The sequence below is a fragment of the Triturus cristatus genome, chromosome 12, assembly GCF_964204655.1.
Source record: "Triturus cristatus chromosome 12, aTriCri1.1, whole genome shotgun sequence".
Lineage (NCBI taxonomy): Eukaryota > Metazoa > Chordata > Amphibia > Caudata > Salamandridae > Triturus > Triturus cristatus.
This window is the reverse complement of record NC_140595.1, coordinates 770,118,744-770,137,171: the sequence shown is the minus strand read 5'-3', so window position 1 is coordinate 770,137,171 and position 18,428 is coordinate 770,118,744. Positions and strand designations below refer to the sequence as shown.

The following is an 18,428-nucleotide window of genomic DNA, read 5'->3' as shown; positions in this document are numbered from 1 at the left end:
TGCTTGGGTTCATACTGTGCACTCTCAAAGGGGCGTTTTTTCCTTGGAATACTCGCTCCTTGGGGTCCGGGGCCTTTACATTCGTACTCACTTTTTTCCACTGTCGTGCCTGGCTCTTTTTCCTACTCTGCCTTGCAGGGGAACGTTGTTCCTCCCAGGCAAGGGGCATCTGTTGCTTACCGCCCGGGATATTGCCCTATCCATTTTTCATATGTCTGGGGGTAATTTTAGCGTACCCTAGACTCTTGTTGTGTCACGCTTCTTTTTTCTGCGTTTTTTCTTCTTCCTGCTTGGTATCTGCTCTGTGTTCTTACCCGGTGGATCCGTGCAGGCTATATCATTCATGCGGTATCTGGGGTTCCTGGCCCGGTCTGCTTCTACCCCCAGCTCTTATGTGGTGGTAGGTGCCCTTTTTGGCTGTTGCCTTCTTGCTGTTGTGCGCCTCTGAGCTGCTCCCGCTACCCTAGAGGGGGTTCTTGCTTACTTCAGGTGGTTCCAGCGTCCACATGGTATACTTAGATACCTTCCGGTATGCTTAGGTACCTTCCGGTCTTCGATCTTGTTTGTTGACGCTCAACTGCTTGTCGTCGGCCCTTTCACATGTTGTGACGGACCGCCTAGGTCCTGGCGTGTCTTGTGCTTTCGTACTACCGGCACCTTCCGGCCATGGATTGGCATCCTGCCACGGCTGTCACTTGTGTCTTGCTGGTACCGGTTTCAACAGGGCTCCTTTTCACTGTTGTACATATTGGGCCGGTGTGCGATGTCTCTGTCATACCAGTTACCGTCTCTCGAGGCTTTGCTGCAGTAGGCACGCTGCATCCAACAGATCTCTCAAACCCTCGGTTCAGCTCCACTTCTTGCGAAGTCATGACCTTCCTTTTTACTCCAGCATATCAAGTATATGGTTTTTTCTCCATGCTGGCACTAGCTGGGTAAGGGTCAGCCTCTTGTTACTGCTGCGCCACGTGCCTTTGCAGGTGCAGGTTCCACACTGCTTTTTTCCACTGTTCCGCTTGGTCGACCGGTAATTGCGTTTGCTGTCTGTTGCCACCTCGAATCCTGTGGATCCGTCAAACCCTGGGTTGGTTCATCTCCTTTTCGGAAGTTATGAACTCTCACTTCGCCATGGGCATTCTGGCTCTGTGCTTTCCTTCTCTCAACTCGGTATACACAATGGGGTTTTTGTGCTGTTCTTGACGGCTTCTGGTGCCTTTGCCTCCCATTGTTTCCGCTCTCTTTAGAGCTTCATGGTCTGGTGGTTAACTGCGATATAATTACTGTCCTCATTGTGGTTCGTTCCAAAGGTTGACGGTGCTGTTAAGTCTCCTTATGGATGACTAAGTTCCCTCGGGAACTTGGTGGAGTTCAGTCGCAGACCCACTTCCTCCATGGGTATGGCTTTGGTATCTATTCTAAGTTAAGGAATCTGTGACTAGACATCTCTATCAGATGAACGAGTTACTTACCTTCGGTAACGATGTATCTGGTAGAGACATAGTCTAGCCGCAGATTCCTTAACGCCCACCCATCCTCCCCGTTCTGCGAGGACCTTTTCAGGTTGGGGCTTTCTATACTCGCCTCCCTTTGGGTGGCTTGCCCTTTTGCAAAGTGATATTCTCTCACTCCCACACAAACTGCTTTGTTCTGTTTCTCTGCTCCATTCCGCCCATTCTCAAGATTGAGCGGTATGTTGACAGATCATGTGTTCTTTCCAGCCCTCGGCCTGGATTGTACGGTGTGAAATCTAGTCATGCTTTTTCCCACCTTCCAGCTCTTCCCTTTTCCATTGCCTTGTGGTCTTTGCCACCCCTGCAGCCTTTTACTTCAGATCTCTTGGCTCTGTACATTTATGGGTCCTTTATTGGGGTTGCGACGTCTCTTTCTGGTGACGCCTTGTGGTGACCTCTCCTTAATCTGGTGTTCCGGACTTGTTCTCCTTCACTGTTTTACTTTCTGGATGCGGACTGTCTGTCCTCTGCCAGGCTGTTTTTCCACATCCTTGTCTCCCTTTCACGTTGATTGGCCTTCGCTCTTGCGGGGTGGCTTTTCAGAGCACTACTCTGTCTCACCTGACAATTTCTTCCTATTTTTTCATCATTTTTGCACACTGTTCCCATATTCTCACAGTTTTTTGGTGATGGCTCCTCGTTCTGATGCGGAAAAGTTTCTCCGACAAAACTTTTGTCAGCACGTCGGGAGGGGCATATATGGCTCTGCTGACGTCATGTCCATGGACGACGTTAGGGCAGAGCCGGACGGCACTGCCCCGGCGCGCAGAGGTGCTGCTGCGAAAGATTTTCCGGATCCAGTCTGACGCCTGGGGATATTCTAAGTTAAGGAATCTGCGGCTAGACTATGTCTCCACCAGATACATCGTTACCGAAGGTAAGTAACTCGTTCGTCAGAACTGGATGCTTAACCAATGACTGGGAATTATACAAACGGGAATATTTGAAAGATATAAATGCTAGAGAACTGGAATTTCAGGTAAGTAACTTTGTTTGTACCATGTGTGCCTGTGCTAATCATGTGTTGCATACTCCTGTCATCTAACATTTGGGCTCTGACATTACAAGCTATTTTCTTAGAAGAAGCTTCAAGTTACAATATGCTCAGTGACTCCTCCATCGGTTCACAATGCACATGGGCACCAACTCCACCTTTAGATATTTTTTTCCACCATCGGGCATGGACAAGTCTAGCTACACTTCGAGACTGATGCTTTGTCTTGTAGCGACTTTGGGCCCAGCTTTAGTTCATCGGTTCCAGCAAAAGAGAATAATCACCTTGCATTTATTTGACATTCGTACACAAGAGATCGCTTCAACTCCCGGTTAGACAGCACACTTTCAAAACTTTCTTTAATCACAGAAAACATTGCCTTGACTGAATGTTGGCATATCGAACACAGAACCTTCTGATTCTGCCCAGATTGTGATACTCTTCGGAGTAACTACTGCGCGTTATAAAAATATTTTAACATAACATAACATTGTAATACCAAATATCCTGGGCTGATCACCGCAAGGTCTGTAGCCTCCATCTCTCTCTTGAACATATGGAGTCAATGTGCAACTTTTGTCTTACCTTCCGGTGCTAGAAAACATTGAAGTGCCAGAGGGCAGTTTGTGGGCACATCTAAAAATCCAGCTTGGAGTGTTATCAGACACTTCAGACATCTTCAGCAAACAGGACCTGCTCAATGTCACAATGGAGGAAGCAGGATCCTCCAGAGCATTGGCAGCCCAACTACACCCAGTCCTGAGATGTTATCCTCATGTGCGGCCGCGGAATTGAATTGAATTAAATTTATAAAGTGCAGCATATACCCTAAGGCGTCTTGGCGCTATACCTGATACAAGAACAGTGGAACAAAAAGCACAGGTTATCGTCTGGTTAAGCGGATTAAGTGGCTTGTGTAAACAGCCATGTTTTCAGGTCTTTCCTAAAGTGAATCAAAGAGGAGCCGGCTTTTAGAGAGGAGGTAAGTGTATTCCAAAGCAAAGCTGTAGATCTGAAAAGACTCTTACCTCCCCACGTTATTTTTTTAAAAGGGGAGATAACCATGTTCCTAGCAGTTCCAGACCGTAGGGTCCTGTTGGGAACATACCATTTTAGTTTGTTCCTGAACTGTACTGGTCCCAGATTATGTAGAGACTTAAAAGCCAAACATAAGACCTTAAACTTACATCTTTGCCTGACTCGGAGCCAGTGCAATTTCTTTATGGCTTCTATAGCTGATATGTGCTTGGGGATGTTCATAATGAGGCGAGCCGCCGCATTCTGTACCATCTGGAGTCTATTGATCAAGCCTGAGTTGATGGTATAGTAGAGGCTATTACAGTAATCCAATTGGGACAGGACCAGAGCCAAGGTCACTGTTTTTAGGAGATCCTCTGGTATGAAATGCTTTATTTTGTTAATTAGCCTAATGGCACAAAAAGAGATGGCTGTGACTTTGTTGACTTGAGCTATAAATTTCAGTTCCTTGTCAATGATGATACCTAGGTCCTTAGTTTTGGTAGCGGGTATTGGTAGCACCCCCAGAGCAGGTGGCCACCAATTTGTTGTCCAGAGGGCAGGTTTGTTACCCATGATGATTACCTCTGTTTTGTTGCATTCAACCTCAAACAGTTGACATCCATCCAATCCCTCACATGGTTCATGCAGTTCTTGAATGCCTCACCCGGGTGCCTTTCTTCCTTTGTTAAGGACACAACAATCTGTGTGTCGTCAGCGTAGGAGGCCAAAACAAAACCTGCTTTTTTTACTATTGAAGCGAGCGGTGCCACATATAGATTAAAAAGCGTAGGGCTTAGGGCTGACCCCTGCGGCACTCCACAAGGTAATGAGAAGTGTTTGGAGGTTGCCGACCCCATTGCTACATTAAGTTGCCGATTTCTCAGAAAGGATTTCAAAAGTTCAAGTGCCGAGCCTTTAATTCCTGCCTCTTGCATACGGTCAGCCAAGATCTCATGGCTGACCCTATCAAAGGCCGCTGAGAGATCCAGCAGCACCAGAGCGGCTGTACCCCCTGTGTCCAAGATAGACCGAATGTCCTCGGTGGCTGTAATTAAGGCCGACTCTGTGCTGTGATTCTTCCTAAAACCGTGTTGTGTTTCATCTAGCAGGGCGTTAGATTTGATATGATGAGTTATTTGTTTATTCGTTATATTTTCAATACATTTGGCAGCAAAGGGTAGTCTTGCAATGGGGCGGTAGTTACCAGGTTCTGAGCTATCAAGGTTGTCTTTCTTCAAGAGAGGGAGGATGGAAGTCCGTTTCCATTGAGTCGGGAAGATTCCATTGGCAAATACTATCTTAATGATGGGTCCCAAGCACTTTGTCATTTGTGTAGGAATTAAATGCATTATTTTGGGCGGGCAGGGGTCGTAGGGTGATCCTGACTTGATTGATAAAATAAGGTTCGAAAGTTGCTCATCCAGAGGCTGTGTAAAATTAGAGAACCTAGTTAGATCTTTGTTGTTATTGATTTTGGGGTTATTTTGACAATCGGTGCCAGTGAACAAATCATAAATGTCTGTCACCTTTTTCTTAAAAAAATGTGCCAGCCCATTACAGAAGTCCTGACTGTATTCATTGGGGCTGGGCTTATTAGGTTTAACCAACCTGTTGATCACTGAAAAAAGAGTTTTATTGGTGTCACAGGCAGTTTTTATTTTTTTTGTGAAATAGTCCGTTTTGGCTGTGATTATATCTTTTTTATGTTTAGCAAGTTTCATTTTGTATACTATTTTCTCGTCTGCCTCATAATTGTTTCGCCATTTTTGTTCCTGTCTACGGCATTCCTACCTAGAAAACCTTAAATTCTCATTATACCAAGGTTGGGACAACTTCCTTTCTTTTTTTGATGCTCGAGAAGTGGGGATAATTCTGTCTAGTATGGTGTGTAGCCAGTCTGAGAGGATATCAATATTGCGCTCGACGTTTTCACCCAGCTCAAGTTGGCATGGGGCAGCACTGATTGCCTCCGTCAGAACGTCTGTTTTAATTCTGTGCCAGGCTCTACTACTGGTGGTCTGTAGTGTAGTCGGTCTGTGTCACCCTAATTTTATGGTCATCATGGACCAGGTAACCGCCCAGTGATCTGACCAGGTTAATGGAAGGGATGGGGCTACCCTAAGATTTTCCCAATTGGAGAATATGCCATCCAGCATATGACCTGCTTTATGTGTAGGACCTTTACTGACTAAGGACAGTCCAAACGAGTCCATTATGTCAATGAGTTTACGTGAATTAGGATCTTCCGTGTTCTCTAAATGGAAATTAAAGTCTCCCAACACCGTATAGTTTTCGTTAGTAATAACGGTTTCCATAATGGAGCTGAGTCTGTCTATGAAGCCATTTCTGTCTCCTGGAGGACGATACAGCAGAACTCCTTTGATAGCAAGTGTGTCTGGGGGTTCAATTGAGAATGTCATAGCCTCAAGGTCCAACAATTGTAGTGGTTCAAATCTAGCCTTATAATGGTCCTGATGTAAAATCGCCAAACCTCCACCTCTTTTATGTTGCCTATCTGCTCTAGTGATGGTATATCCGGGGGGTGTGGCAGGAATAATATCAGGGCCGGAGCTCTCGTCTGCCCATGTTTCTGTTAGAAAGGCAATATCTATATTCAACGTGAGAGCAAGTTCGTGGAACTCTTATTGGTGTTTCACCAAGGATCTGGTATGATGAAGCAGGCAGTGAATATTCAGCTTATCTATTGTGGAGGGTTGAGATAAATTTATGGGCGCCAGGGGCGAGGTGTGCGGAGGGGCACTAGGCGAAACATCGATTATTTCAGATGCATTACCTTGTTTTAGTGCGAGTAATTCCTCCCGGGAATATTCAATAATGTGGTTATGATTTAACGTTCCGGGGCCAAAGGTTCTGGCGCTTGGCGCGATCTGAGCGCGGACGGGCGCAGACGGGCTTGCCTTTGGCGCGCCCGCTTCGCACGTCCGCTGCACGCTCGAGTCATTCCCTCCAATTTATGTTGCCCTGCCTGTTTGAGTAGCGGAAGGCTAGACCACCAACCCAAACAAGATGGCGGTTCCGAATGGCCCAACCAGGAAGTAGAGCACCTCAACAATGATGGCCGTACCCAGAGATTTCCCTCCACTTCGACCAGTCCGCTAATGACTGGCGGTGGACCGGGGAGATCGTAGGGTGCGAGGTGCTACAGACTTCCCCTGGTGAGTGTTGACCCTGATCCCTCTCTTTTTCAAAAGTAAAAGGTCAGAGTAGCAAGGTATATGGAATAAAAACCAGAAAGGATCGCCGCAATTGTTAAAAAATATCGGAGCTCAGTTTTGAGTGCAAAATTTACATGTGCAAAGTTAGCAAACTAAAAATCATCATTAGTTAAAATTGTACTTAGGTAAAATGTTCGCCGCTAATTCCGCCCGCTAAACCGAGTGGGAGCCTGTGTTGGTGTGTTCTGTTCTCAAAATCAGTTGCGCGCTCGCGCCATTCCCTCCAATTTATGTTGCCCTGCCTGTTTGAGTAGCGGAAGGCTAGACCCCCAACCCAAACAAGATGGCGGTTCCGAATGGCCCAACCAGGAAGTAGAGCACCTCAACAATGATGGCCGTACCCAGAGATTTCCCTCCACTTCGAACAGTCCGCTAATGAATGGCGGTGGACCGGGGAGATCGTAGGGTGCGAGGTGCTACAGACTTCCCCTGGTGAGTGTTGACCCTGATCCCTCTCTTTTTCAAAAATAAAAGGTCAGAGTAGCAAGGTATATGGAATAAAAACCAGAAAGGTTCGCCGCAATTGTTAAAAAATATCGAAGCTCAGTTTTGAGTGCAAAATTTACATGTGCAAAGTTAGCAAACTAAAAATCATCATTAGTTAAAATTGTACTTAGGTAAACTGTTCGCAGCTAATTCCGCCCGCTAAACCGAGTGGGAGCCTGTGTTGGTGTGTTCTGTTCTCAAAATCAGTTGCGCGCTCGCGCCATTCCCTCCAATTTATGTTGCCCTGCCTGTTTGAGTAGCGGAAGGCTAGACCGCCAACCCAAACAAGATGGCGGTTCCGAATGGCCCAACCAGGAAGTAGAGCACCTCAACAATGATGGCCGTACCCAGAGATTTCCCTCCTCTTCGAACAGTCTGCTAATGACTGGCGGTGGACCGGGGAGATCGTAGGGTGCGAGGTGCTACAGACTTCCCCTGGTGAGTGTTGACCCTGATCCCTCTCTTTTTCAAAAGTAAAAGGTCAGAGTAGCAAGGTATATGGTATAAAGAGCAGAAAGGTTCGCCGCAATTGTTAAAAAATATCGGAGCTCAGTTTTGAGTGCAAAATTTACATGTGCAAAGTTAGCAAACTAAAAATCATAATTAGTTAAAATTGTACTTGGGTAAAATGTTCGCCGCTAATTCCGCCCGCTAAACCGAGTGGGAGCCTGTGTTGGTGTGTTCTGTTCTCAAAATCAGGAAGAAGAGCTTCACCCTTCGGGGTCCTTACTGATGGGACCACACATCAAGAAGACCCCTGGGTCTGTGAGAATCACCCCTAGTCAAAGGGTAAACCCATCTGTTTTAAACAGCGCCACACAAAGGCAGCAACCTGCTCCCAAGGGAGTTTGTCATTGAGCCCAGAACTGGCCAAGAAAAATGCCTTCAGTGTACTGACACTCTCAGTCTCCCATCGGCACATAGATTAGGCTTCAGAGCTGAGCCAGTATCCACTAAAAGGCATACGGCCACACTCAACCTTGACACCCTCTCTGAAAGCCACCAAGCCGCCACTGTCAGAGCTAAACTCCCTGCCTGATTTGAAGTCAAAGCCGAGAACTCTCTTAGTGCTGACCCCCAAGGTTCCCATCCACAATCGACTGGGAGACTGCGGGAAGAACTCTACAGCAGACAAAACCGTCTATTTATCCACTTTGAAACATGCAGGATTTTGGCAAATCCACCACAACCAAAGCCAGTTTCCTTGCTGTCTCCAATTCCAAAAAGGCAGAGGATTGCTTTCGAGAAGGAACTTGCTTTTGAGGCAATTTAACACTCAAGCACTAGGACCAGGCAATAAGTCCTCCCCCATGACCTCCAACACTAAAGCATGTACCGCTTGCTCCACCACCACGGTCATATTTACCATTACCACCACTGTCACACTCTCCACACCCCCTACAGTCCCACTGCTAGTCTCATCATTGCCACCAACTCCACCGCCACTTCAGTTCCAACCCAGGAGCCCAAATGAGGAAGGAGACCCCATGTAGCCGCGTATGCCCAACCCACTGCTGTGGGGGGTGATTACCCATGGGACGATTATAATGTTGCCCTCCTCTCCCCAGACAACTAAGACCAGGAGCCCTACATAGTTAAACCAACTCCGCTAGGGGATACTTTGGCATACCATGCCTTCATCCAGAGAGTGGCTTAACACCGCAAAGTCCTCGTGCATGTTACAGAGAATGATGCCTTTCTGGTAGGGACCCTTTCCAAGACCGAACGTAGTGTAAAGTTCCTGCCCATGCTCAAAGGTGTGCTCATGTCCGTCCCTAATAGATTAAAAGATCCAGTCAGGGCATCTCCCAATGACCTTGTCTCTATCTGGGGCGTAACATAGACCCCCGCAACCACCGCGGTGCCGGCGTGCCCCCAAGCTGCAGGGGGCCTACTCAGCACAGTACTCAGGACTGAGAGCTCCGGAGTAAAACCGGAGCGGGGGCCCCTCCATGTACCTTGCAGAGGGGCCCCCTTAACTTTTGTTACGCCAATGGTCTCTTTATTAGAGATCAGGTTCCCTTAGATTCACTGGTGTTACATACTGCCAGAAAAAAAGCCTCAGCCCAGGCCACCGGGGATGCCCACCCCCAGAATGGCGAGCAGGCGCCTAAATGTTGCGGGTAAGCATGCATCGGTAGGTGCTACCTCCCAGTGGCTCATGGAAATTCAGTGCATTTACTGTACTGCCCAGATATAACTGGTTTCACTGGGAGGAGATGAAGCACTTCCCTGATGCCAGTAAGAAAAGGGGTGAGGCGCTAGCTGCAGAGGGGAAAGTCTTCTCAAATGCAAGCATCTTCCCTTATCTCGACGAGTGGCTGATCAAGAGCAGCAGCAGACAGCAAAGTCTACCACATACTACAGCTCTAACCCTTCTCCACAGCTTATGGATTACTGTAGATGCAAAGAAATACCATCTCCAATCTCAACAGGTCCAACCTTTTCTAGAATCGATCTTAAACTATGTCGTGGGTAAAGCATACCCCAACCAGCAGAGGGTGATGCCTTTATATCAGCTGCTGCATCTTTTTCAGTCTACTCCCCCGTTAACTGTAAGAATTGTAATGATTTACCGGGTATGATAGCATTTTGCATAGCAATTGTACCGCACAGTGGATTATACGTGGGACTGCTTCAGCAGTGGTCGTGAGTCAGCGGTCACAAGTGGAGGGTCAATGAGAGGATCTAGTGTCGGCAAAGACCAACAGTCAGATCTCTCTGCAATGGTGGAAGGGCGGCAATCTGTTGTTAGGCAGACTTTCTTTCGATCCTCTTTCGCAAGTGACCTTCACCACTGACTCATCGCTCATATGATGGGACATACATCTTAGCGACGTGACCCTGTAAGGCACTTGCATACCTATTTGCCAGGGAAAGCACATCAAATAACTGGAGCTCCGAGCTATTCACCTAACCATCAAAGCTTTTTATTCAAGGCAAGGCAGTCCTTATAAAGACAGACATCATGACAGCGATGTATTGCATACAGAAGCAAAGGGGCACCCTCCAGCCCTTCTCCTGCTGTCTGCTCTGGCAAAATTGATATGGCAATGAGCGGTCCACCCAAACTCCTCCATGTTTCACACCCATAGTCCATGGGCAATGCAGTATGGTCGAACTTGTCAGGGATATTTACCTGCGCTTTTTTACCTCTCCCATGCATTTCATACATGGTGAGAAGAATAAGACAGGTCTCCATTACCCTGATTTTAGTGACAACACAGTTGGCCAGACAGCCCTTGATCTCAATGCCTCTGGAATTCTCCATTAGTCCCCACAAGATGCATCCCATCAGGCCTGGCCACCCCATACAACAGTGTGGCTTAATGAAGCATCCAGACTGAAAACAGCTCAATGTAGTGATCTTGATACACAAAACAATGGTCCTGAACCAATTATTGACACACCAGAGCAAAAGGCTCTCACTTAGTTATATCATTCACTCAGTAACGAGCTAAATAGGAAAAGGATTTTTTTGATAGCTCACAGTATTAAATATAACATTCCAACATAAAGAAGGCAACATCCAAAATCTAAATCACCATACATTTATTTTCATTTAAGGCAATTTAAGTTTCTGCAATATGTAACACAAGGTTGCTCCAGAGGGAACGTGCATGAAGCAAGGGTGCTGAAGGGTAAATAAGTGAGTGAGAGAGAAAGTTGTAGAACGTAGTGATAAAAAGATTTTTTAAATTCACAAGGGGATAGGTTGTAAATCACCGTCCAAGAAGAGCCTGGTCACGTTCACAAATTATAAAGATATATTTATGTATTTAGAACACAGAAACCAATTAATGGTATAGCACGTAAGAAAGTTACGTGTCCCAGGCGACTGAAGGGGGCGTCGACGTTTCGACCCGTCTAGATGGCCTTAAGGGTAGTTTGAACCTTGGCCGTGCGGGTCTTCATCAGGACCAGAGGGGCAACCTGAGTGACTCCTAGACTTAATCGTATGCCCGATACGAATCAGGGGCAAATTCCTTATGGAAGCGCATAGGGGTTTGGTACTAGATTCCTGTCGCCCTTCATGATGTACAGATTAGGATATCTGAGGTTATGGCACAGGAACCGTAGGAAAACGTATTTGTGTCTCTAAGGCGCTGGAAATAATGCCGAGCTTCAACTGTACTAATCGGTCTTCCTGTAAGCGTCTCTGTGAGCGTCAATCGCCTGGGACACGCAACTTTCTTACGTACTATACCATTAATTGGTTTCTGTGTTCTAAATACATAAATATATCTTTATAATTTGTGAACGTGACCAGGCTCTTCTTGGACGGTGATTTACAACCGATCCCCTTGTGAATTTAAAAAATCTTTTTATTACTACGTTCTACAACTTTCTCTCTCACTCACTTATTCACCCTTCAGCACCCTTGCTTCATGCACGTTCCCCTCTGGAGCAACCTTGTGTTACATATTGCAGAAACTTAAATTGCCTTAAATGAAAATAAATGTATGGTGATTTAGATTTTGGATGTTGCCTTCTTTATGTTGGAATGTTATATTTAATACTGTGAGCTATCAAAAAAATCCTTTACCTATTTAGCTTGTTACTGAGTGAATGATATAAATAAGTGAGAGCCTTTTGCTCTGGTGTGTCAATAATTGGTTCAGGACCATTGTTTTTTGTATCAAGATTACACCCAGGTCCTTAACTACTGGGTCACCCCATTTTTGTAATGGCCAATGTAGTGATCTGGCACCTGTGGAATGTAGGAGACCTTGCAAGAGTCATGTAGACCTACCGTGTGTATGCTACGCAGCAGTGTGGAAATGTTTTATTCACTACGGCATCTCTAAGCAACTAGGCCGCATCCATTTTAAAGTGCAAGATATAATTTCTTACCTTTTACATCTTCAAAAGGCAGGACTATCATACACTTTGATATGTCTTCATTTTCATTTTGCATCTGTAGCTCCATATATGCAGAACAGGGAATGCATATCCCTTTTTAAGATTTCCATAGTCAAGGTGTTCATGAGAGTCTTAAAAGGGTGATACCCTCAAGACCCTGCCAGCACCTGCCAGGATTCTCAGTGTTATTCTGAGCAGGCTTACGAGACCACTGTTCGAGCCTCTTTATTCATACCAATTACAGTTCCTCACATGGAAGGTAGCTTTACTTGTAGGTATAACTTTGTTCAGGCACATTAGTAGGCTACAAACACCCACTATTCAAGAACCATTCATGCAAGTCCACAAGGACAGAATAGTCCTCAGAACCAATCTTAAGTTTCTGACTTCCTATTTGAAACAGACTGTTGAGCTGCTCGTTTTTTTTCTGCAACCGGATTTTTTTGTGGCGAGAGCATTAGATTAGTTAGATGTTAAATTGCACTCATGTAATAATATATTGACAAGACTAAGCCTTTCAGTAAGACTAATACACTTTTTGCTGCTTTTGTTACACCATACAATGGTTACCCTATTTAAGGAAAGCAGGCATTGCCAGGTAGATTGCAAAAAGTCTCCAAACTTGTTATGCCGTGGCTAAACTTGTACTCCCACCCCACCTAGGGCACACAGCAACATGGCCAACATCACACACGTTCACAAAGCATTACTCTATTGACACATTGGCTCGTCAACAAGCTATGGTTGTCCAAAGTGTACTACAGACTTTGGGCCTGATTTAGAAGTCGGCGGAGGGAATACTTTGTCACATACGTGATGGATATCCCATTCGCTGTATTATGTTCCCCATAGGATAGAATGTGATCGTAATACGGCAGACGGAATATCTGTCACGTTTGTGATGGAGTGTTCCCCTCCGCCAACTTCTAAATCAGGCCCTTTGTTTCAAACATATACCCCATCTGCCCCCTAGCCAGCACTGGAAGGAAACACTTTTTCGGTTGATACAAAGCAGATGTATCTACAACCACGCATGCTACAATTCGAAAATGTTACTTACCCTATAAGCATCTGTTTGTGGCCTGTAGTGTTGTTGATTCACATGCACACATACATATATACATAAATATATCTATACATTCATGCAGCCTCCCTTCAGTGATTGCTCATTTTTCTTAATGAATATAGACCAATTGACTGATTACAGTGCACAGGGCGCCTCAACTGATAAGCTGTCAGTCGATTTCTGGTGAGTCGCCAAAGATACCTTTACATTTTGTAATCATCTAGAATCATCGGCTGTGCTTCAAGGACAGAGGTCAAATGTCAGGCTACTTCTAACACATTGCTGCTTTTTCTTTTAACATGTGACAGTCTTGCTGGGGTAATGGATGTCTGAAAAGAAAGGCTCTAGAGTGCCTTTTGTTTTGTAACACATACCAAAATGTAAATACCTGTAAATAAACTGTACTCATATTTCAGAATACATCATCAGTTAAGAAAGTAAAAATGAAGTACATTTTTTGTCATTCGAAATGTGTGATGGAAACAGATTTTAAAAGGATCAAAACAAATCAAGACACTTTTCTTTGTACTTGGTGATGCACAAATGATAAATATTCACTGAAACCCGATTACCACACATTATCATTTGTGTGCTATATGGTTTTATCAGTAAAATGAAAATAAGCTGTCTGTAAATGGCAGTGCCCTACCACAAGATGGTTTAGTGATACTTTTGCAAAAGTGTGCTCTAAAATGCACCACTAGCTACGTAATACACTCTCACCACTATCCTGCTGACTACTTTGTGTGAAGCTAGGATTTTTCACATTTCCTATGACTTCGGTGATGTAACCTTTATGTCAGCACCACTACTATAAAAATAGTTCCAGCACCACTGGTGCAAAGGTGCTAAACTTGTCCCTAAGTCCAGTTTTAAACCAAACCCTTGCAAGTATTCCCAAGCAAGACTCTGGGTGAACCTTCCAGTATTTTTTGTTGATGACTTTTTTGCTTCTCAAAGCCATCTCAAAAGAGAATGTGTGCACTATATGTGATCATACACAATCATCCCACGTGTGTATGACTTTCATACATAAATTGAGAAATATGGATGTGGCTAATGGCCAGAGGTGCAGACTTTGTATCTGGGGAACCAAGTTTAGATCCAGGTTTTGACTCTGGTCAAATGACTTAATCTCCTTGCGTAAAATTAAATAAATGTGACCTTATGTAATGTAATCTAGTTCTCATGTAAAGATCCACAGTCCAAAACCAAAATGTACTACTAGGCCTCGTTTTAGCACAAAAATGAATCTAAGGCTCCATACTCTGCTGCAGAAGGGATTTTCATATTTGCTAAAATCACTTGTATTAACACCATGATTTTTCAGAAGCCATGTGATTTTAGTGAACAGATGCGAAAGATTAGCACCCCACTCTGAAAAGTGTTCCTACTTGAGTGCAGTTCACCATTTTCCACTTGGCCACAGTGTGACAAAGGCATATTGAATGGCATAGCCAAGGTTGTGACATTTACAAACAATTGCCCTTGAAGAGGAAGGCAAAACATTGTAAAGAGTTTGTTATTTTGGTAATTCACAGATTATTGAATTCATGTCTACTATTACATTAAAAAATTGCCCTGACTCATATCTGTTAAAGCTAGATGATTTGCGAAAGTTTGTAGTTCTAAAAGCTGGCCAAGGTTCTAAAATTTCTGGGAAGCACTGCTGTACTCTCCAATCTAATCTTTCACCCGCTGTGTGAAAAACAGTCTAAAGGTGGAGTCTGTGCCCATGCACACTGTGGACTAAGGGAGGAGTCAGAAAGGTGGTCATGATTGTAAAATGTCTGGGAAGCGCTGCACTACTCTCATCTTTCACCCACTTTACGAAAAAAAGTCTAAAGGTGGAGATTCTGTGCCCATGCACACTGTGGACTAAGAGAGGAGTCACACAGCATCCTGTAACTTGAAATGTTAAAAAAAATATATTGTAATGTGAGAGCCCAACAGTAGATGGCAGAAGAATACAAAACATGTGAATCCACACCACAAAAGGCCACAAACTGACTCATACAGGTTAAGTAACTTTTTCCTTTCCACCTCCAACATATTCTCTGTTTCTGAACTGCAACATGACATTTTTCTGTATCTTTTATTTTTATGGGAATACTGCCAGTTCTGAACCAACTGGAGGAACTACTGAGTGACATGAAGGCTGATGTGACGCGCTTACCTGCTACTCTTTCCCGGATCCCGCCAATCGCTGCCCGTCTCCAGATGTCTGAGCGGAGTATCCTCAGTCGCCTTGCCAGCAAAGGAAATGAAATGCAGACAGCACCGGTAAATATATTTTAAGTTCAGATTTCGCTAGAGGCAGTTGTGCTCCCCCTTGTCAGAGAGATTCATGCCGAAAAAGAGAAACACTGTTTGGAGATTGCGTGAGAGTGCCACTCGGTAGTTTGTTCTCAACGTCTTGTGTATCAGGTATAGAAAGTATGTAGCCTAAGTCTGCTGAACTCTAGGACAGGCAGTGAGTGTTGGCTTTACAGAAGGGATGGTATCCAAGATAAAATGAGATGAACATTTAAATACTTAAGACATTCATTTGAGGCAGTGTCCATTTGAAGGGGTTAAAGGAAAACCCTGCTGAGTAAATACATTTTAATTCTTGTGGTGTGATACTTTCAATCACAGATGTTTCAGGTGTAGGCAAGATATTTAACCTTGCATTTACTCTAATGATGATGGACATGGTATCTGAACATTCCTGTCACCTTGATCATGTATTGCCCCCTCAGACTGCATCACTGGTGGCAGTTATACTTGATTTGATTAATTACTTATGAATGTGCTGTAATGGCCGAGCTAGGCTCTTCGGTAATCTTAAAGTGAACAGACCAGTCTTTATCCTTAAATTTTAAAGTCTTTCCGCAGATGAACAACTTGCCTTTAATGATCCCGTTGCTCAGAACAGTGAAAAGATGCTTAGAAAATAGAGTAGAGAGCAAAAATAAAATACAAAATTCCGTAAAGGGAACCCTACTCCAGATTCCTTTGTTGCAATGGCAGCCAAGAGCAAAAACAATGCTTTTGGTTGTACTGGTTCTCACTTATCTCATGTGATCATCTTTTGAACCACTACACAATTGTGCCCTCCAGCTGCTTACCATCAAGACTGCTTTACTGGTGGCAATAACATCTGCCCGGATGGTGAGTAAGCTGAAAGCTTTGTCATTAAAGCCTCCCTATCTTATGGTATTTAAGGCAATGTTGTGCTTTGCACCCAGGCCTCTTTCCTACCAAATGTGGTGGCCCCATTCCATTTGGGGCAGTTGGTCACCTTACCTGCTTTTTATGCTCCTCCACATCTCTCAAAAGAGGAAGTCCGACTCCACTGTCTGGACCTAAAAAGAGCGTTGTTGTTCTACCTTGACCGCACAAAAGAGTTCCAGGTGGACATCTAACTCTTTGTCGGATATGCAAAAGCTAAAAAATGTCAGGCCATTTAGAAACGGACCATTTCGCACTAGGTCGTTTTCTGTGTCAAGGTCTGTTATGCCCTGGCTAAAAACCAGCCTTCTGACGGCTTACGAGCCATTCCACCAGAGGAAAAGCCGCGGCCATGGGATTAGGTCATGTAGTTCCAGTCCTGGACATCTGCCAAGTAGCAACATGGGCGTCCTCGCACATGCTTACCAAACACTACTGCCTAGACAATCAGGGCCACAGGGACAGGCATTTTGCCCGTTCGGTCCTGCAGGACTGCTTAGTATAGCAATTTGTCCACAGCCCACCGCCAGGATGGTATGGCTTGGGTATCAATTCAAAGGTAAGGAACTGCAGCTAGAAGTCTCTATCAAATGAACAAGTTACTTACTTTCGGTAACGCATTTTCTGGTAAAGACAATATCTAGCTACAGATTCCTTACAGACCAATCCATGCCTCCCCACTTTACAGACATATTTCTAGGTCTAGGGCTGTTCCCCCTTTCAAGGCCCTAGTTTTGGACACAAACTAGTAAGTTTACTTCAATACTGTGTGCTCCTGGCGTGGAAAATAACTGACCTCCTTGTGCGTTGATGGCACCTATATAGGTGACCGCAACATCACTTCCGGTGCCAATGATGCTGACAACGCCATGCAGACCCAAACAAAGCCATCTGTTGGCATCCAGGGGTACTGCTCACGCAAACGTTTCTGGATCCAGTCTGATGCCTGGGAAATTCAAAGGTAAGGAATCTGCAGCTAGATATTGTCTCTACCAGATAATTCGTTACCAAAGGTAAGTAACTTGTTCTTCAATTCACAAATGTCCTCCTAGTCTTTACATGTTGCAGCATCATAGTTTAAATTGGGTTCCTATTAAATTTGTTTTCCTGTTATACTTTATGTGAACTGATTGATTCCTGATGGAAATAATGGGGGCGTTATGGGATAGAGAATCTTCAAGGATAGGATTCTTAAAGTGCCAGGATCAGTTTTGCATTTTGGAATAGTGTCAGAAATCAGTTAACCGTAGTGGAATATATTGCATTGCTGTAAAATCTCAAGCATCGTTATTGCAACATATATTTGCATTTGAATAAACCACCAAAATAAAGAAAAGACGCAAGTGACATTATGAATCTTTTTTTTGGTTTTGGAAATCGCAGCCAATTTGACAAATCAATCATACTGTACATGTGACTGAAAACACCATTGTTTTTTCCATGTTTAAAACTGAAAAATAAAAAGGAAAATGTTTTCTCTAAGCTGGGTTGTAAAACAGAGTGCAGAACTGACCTTGCAGACAGCTTTACGAATTCAGGAAGATGAATCTCCTGATCGTTCGCCGCGGCTTCGGTCAGGCAGTTGGTTGGTCATTATTAAGGACTGATGCTTTCAGCGAAATGTAGTTTTGAAAGGTTTTTTTTTTTTGCACTGTTGCACACAGAAAAATGGCTTCTCATAGAATGCTTTCCTGCTAAAATTGCTTTCAGTTTGGAATTGTTGTTGAAAATGTGTTATTTCAGATTGGGCTCTGGATCTCGTGCATTAATGAATACCACTCATAGAGAATTAGTAAGAGTCTTCTTATGATGACGTTTTACCACACAAAGGCATGGAAACACATTTAATCCCAATACTTTGTAAAATAACAAGGGCTATCCAGTATTGCCTGAATCATTCCCCGTCGTCAGAGTGGGACTCCCACGGTACCTTGATAAAGCAGTATGTATAACTATCATAGGCCATATTAGAAATGAACAATCAATTTAACAGCCTTTCTGAGTTGTTTTTTTAAGAAAGGACCACACTTGACTTATAA

At 44.3% G+C, this 18,428-nt stretch overlaps 1 protein-coding gene across 7 annotated transcripts in view; it reads left to right on the top strand.

Annotated features, from left to right (window-relative positions):
• The window catches only part of CHD3 (chromodomain helicase DNA binding protein 3), a 1,560,957-nt gene that overhangs the window by 1,476,766 nt on the left and 65,763 nt on the right, over window positions 1–18,428 (top strand). For 4 of the 7 annotated variants that reach the window (XM_085639025.1, XM_085639024.1, XM_085639023.1 and 1 more), the window contains one exon: window positions 15,285–15,459. In XM_085639025.1, coding sequence (XP_085495151.1) covers window positions 15,285–15,459 — 175 coding nt within the window. The remainder of the gene's footprint in view (window positions 1–15,284; window positions 15,460–18,428) is intronic. The other 3 variants (XM_085639027.1, XM_085639026.1, XM_085639021.1) reach the window with 1 other exon arrangement.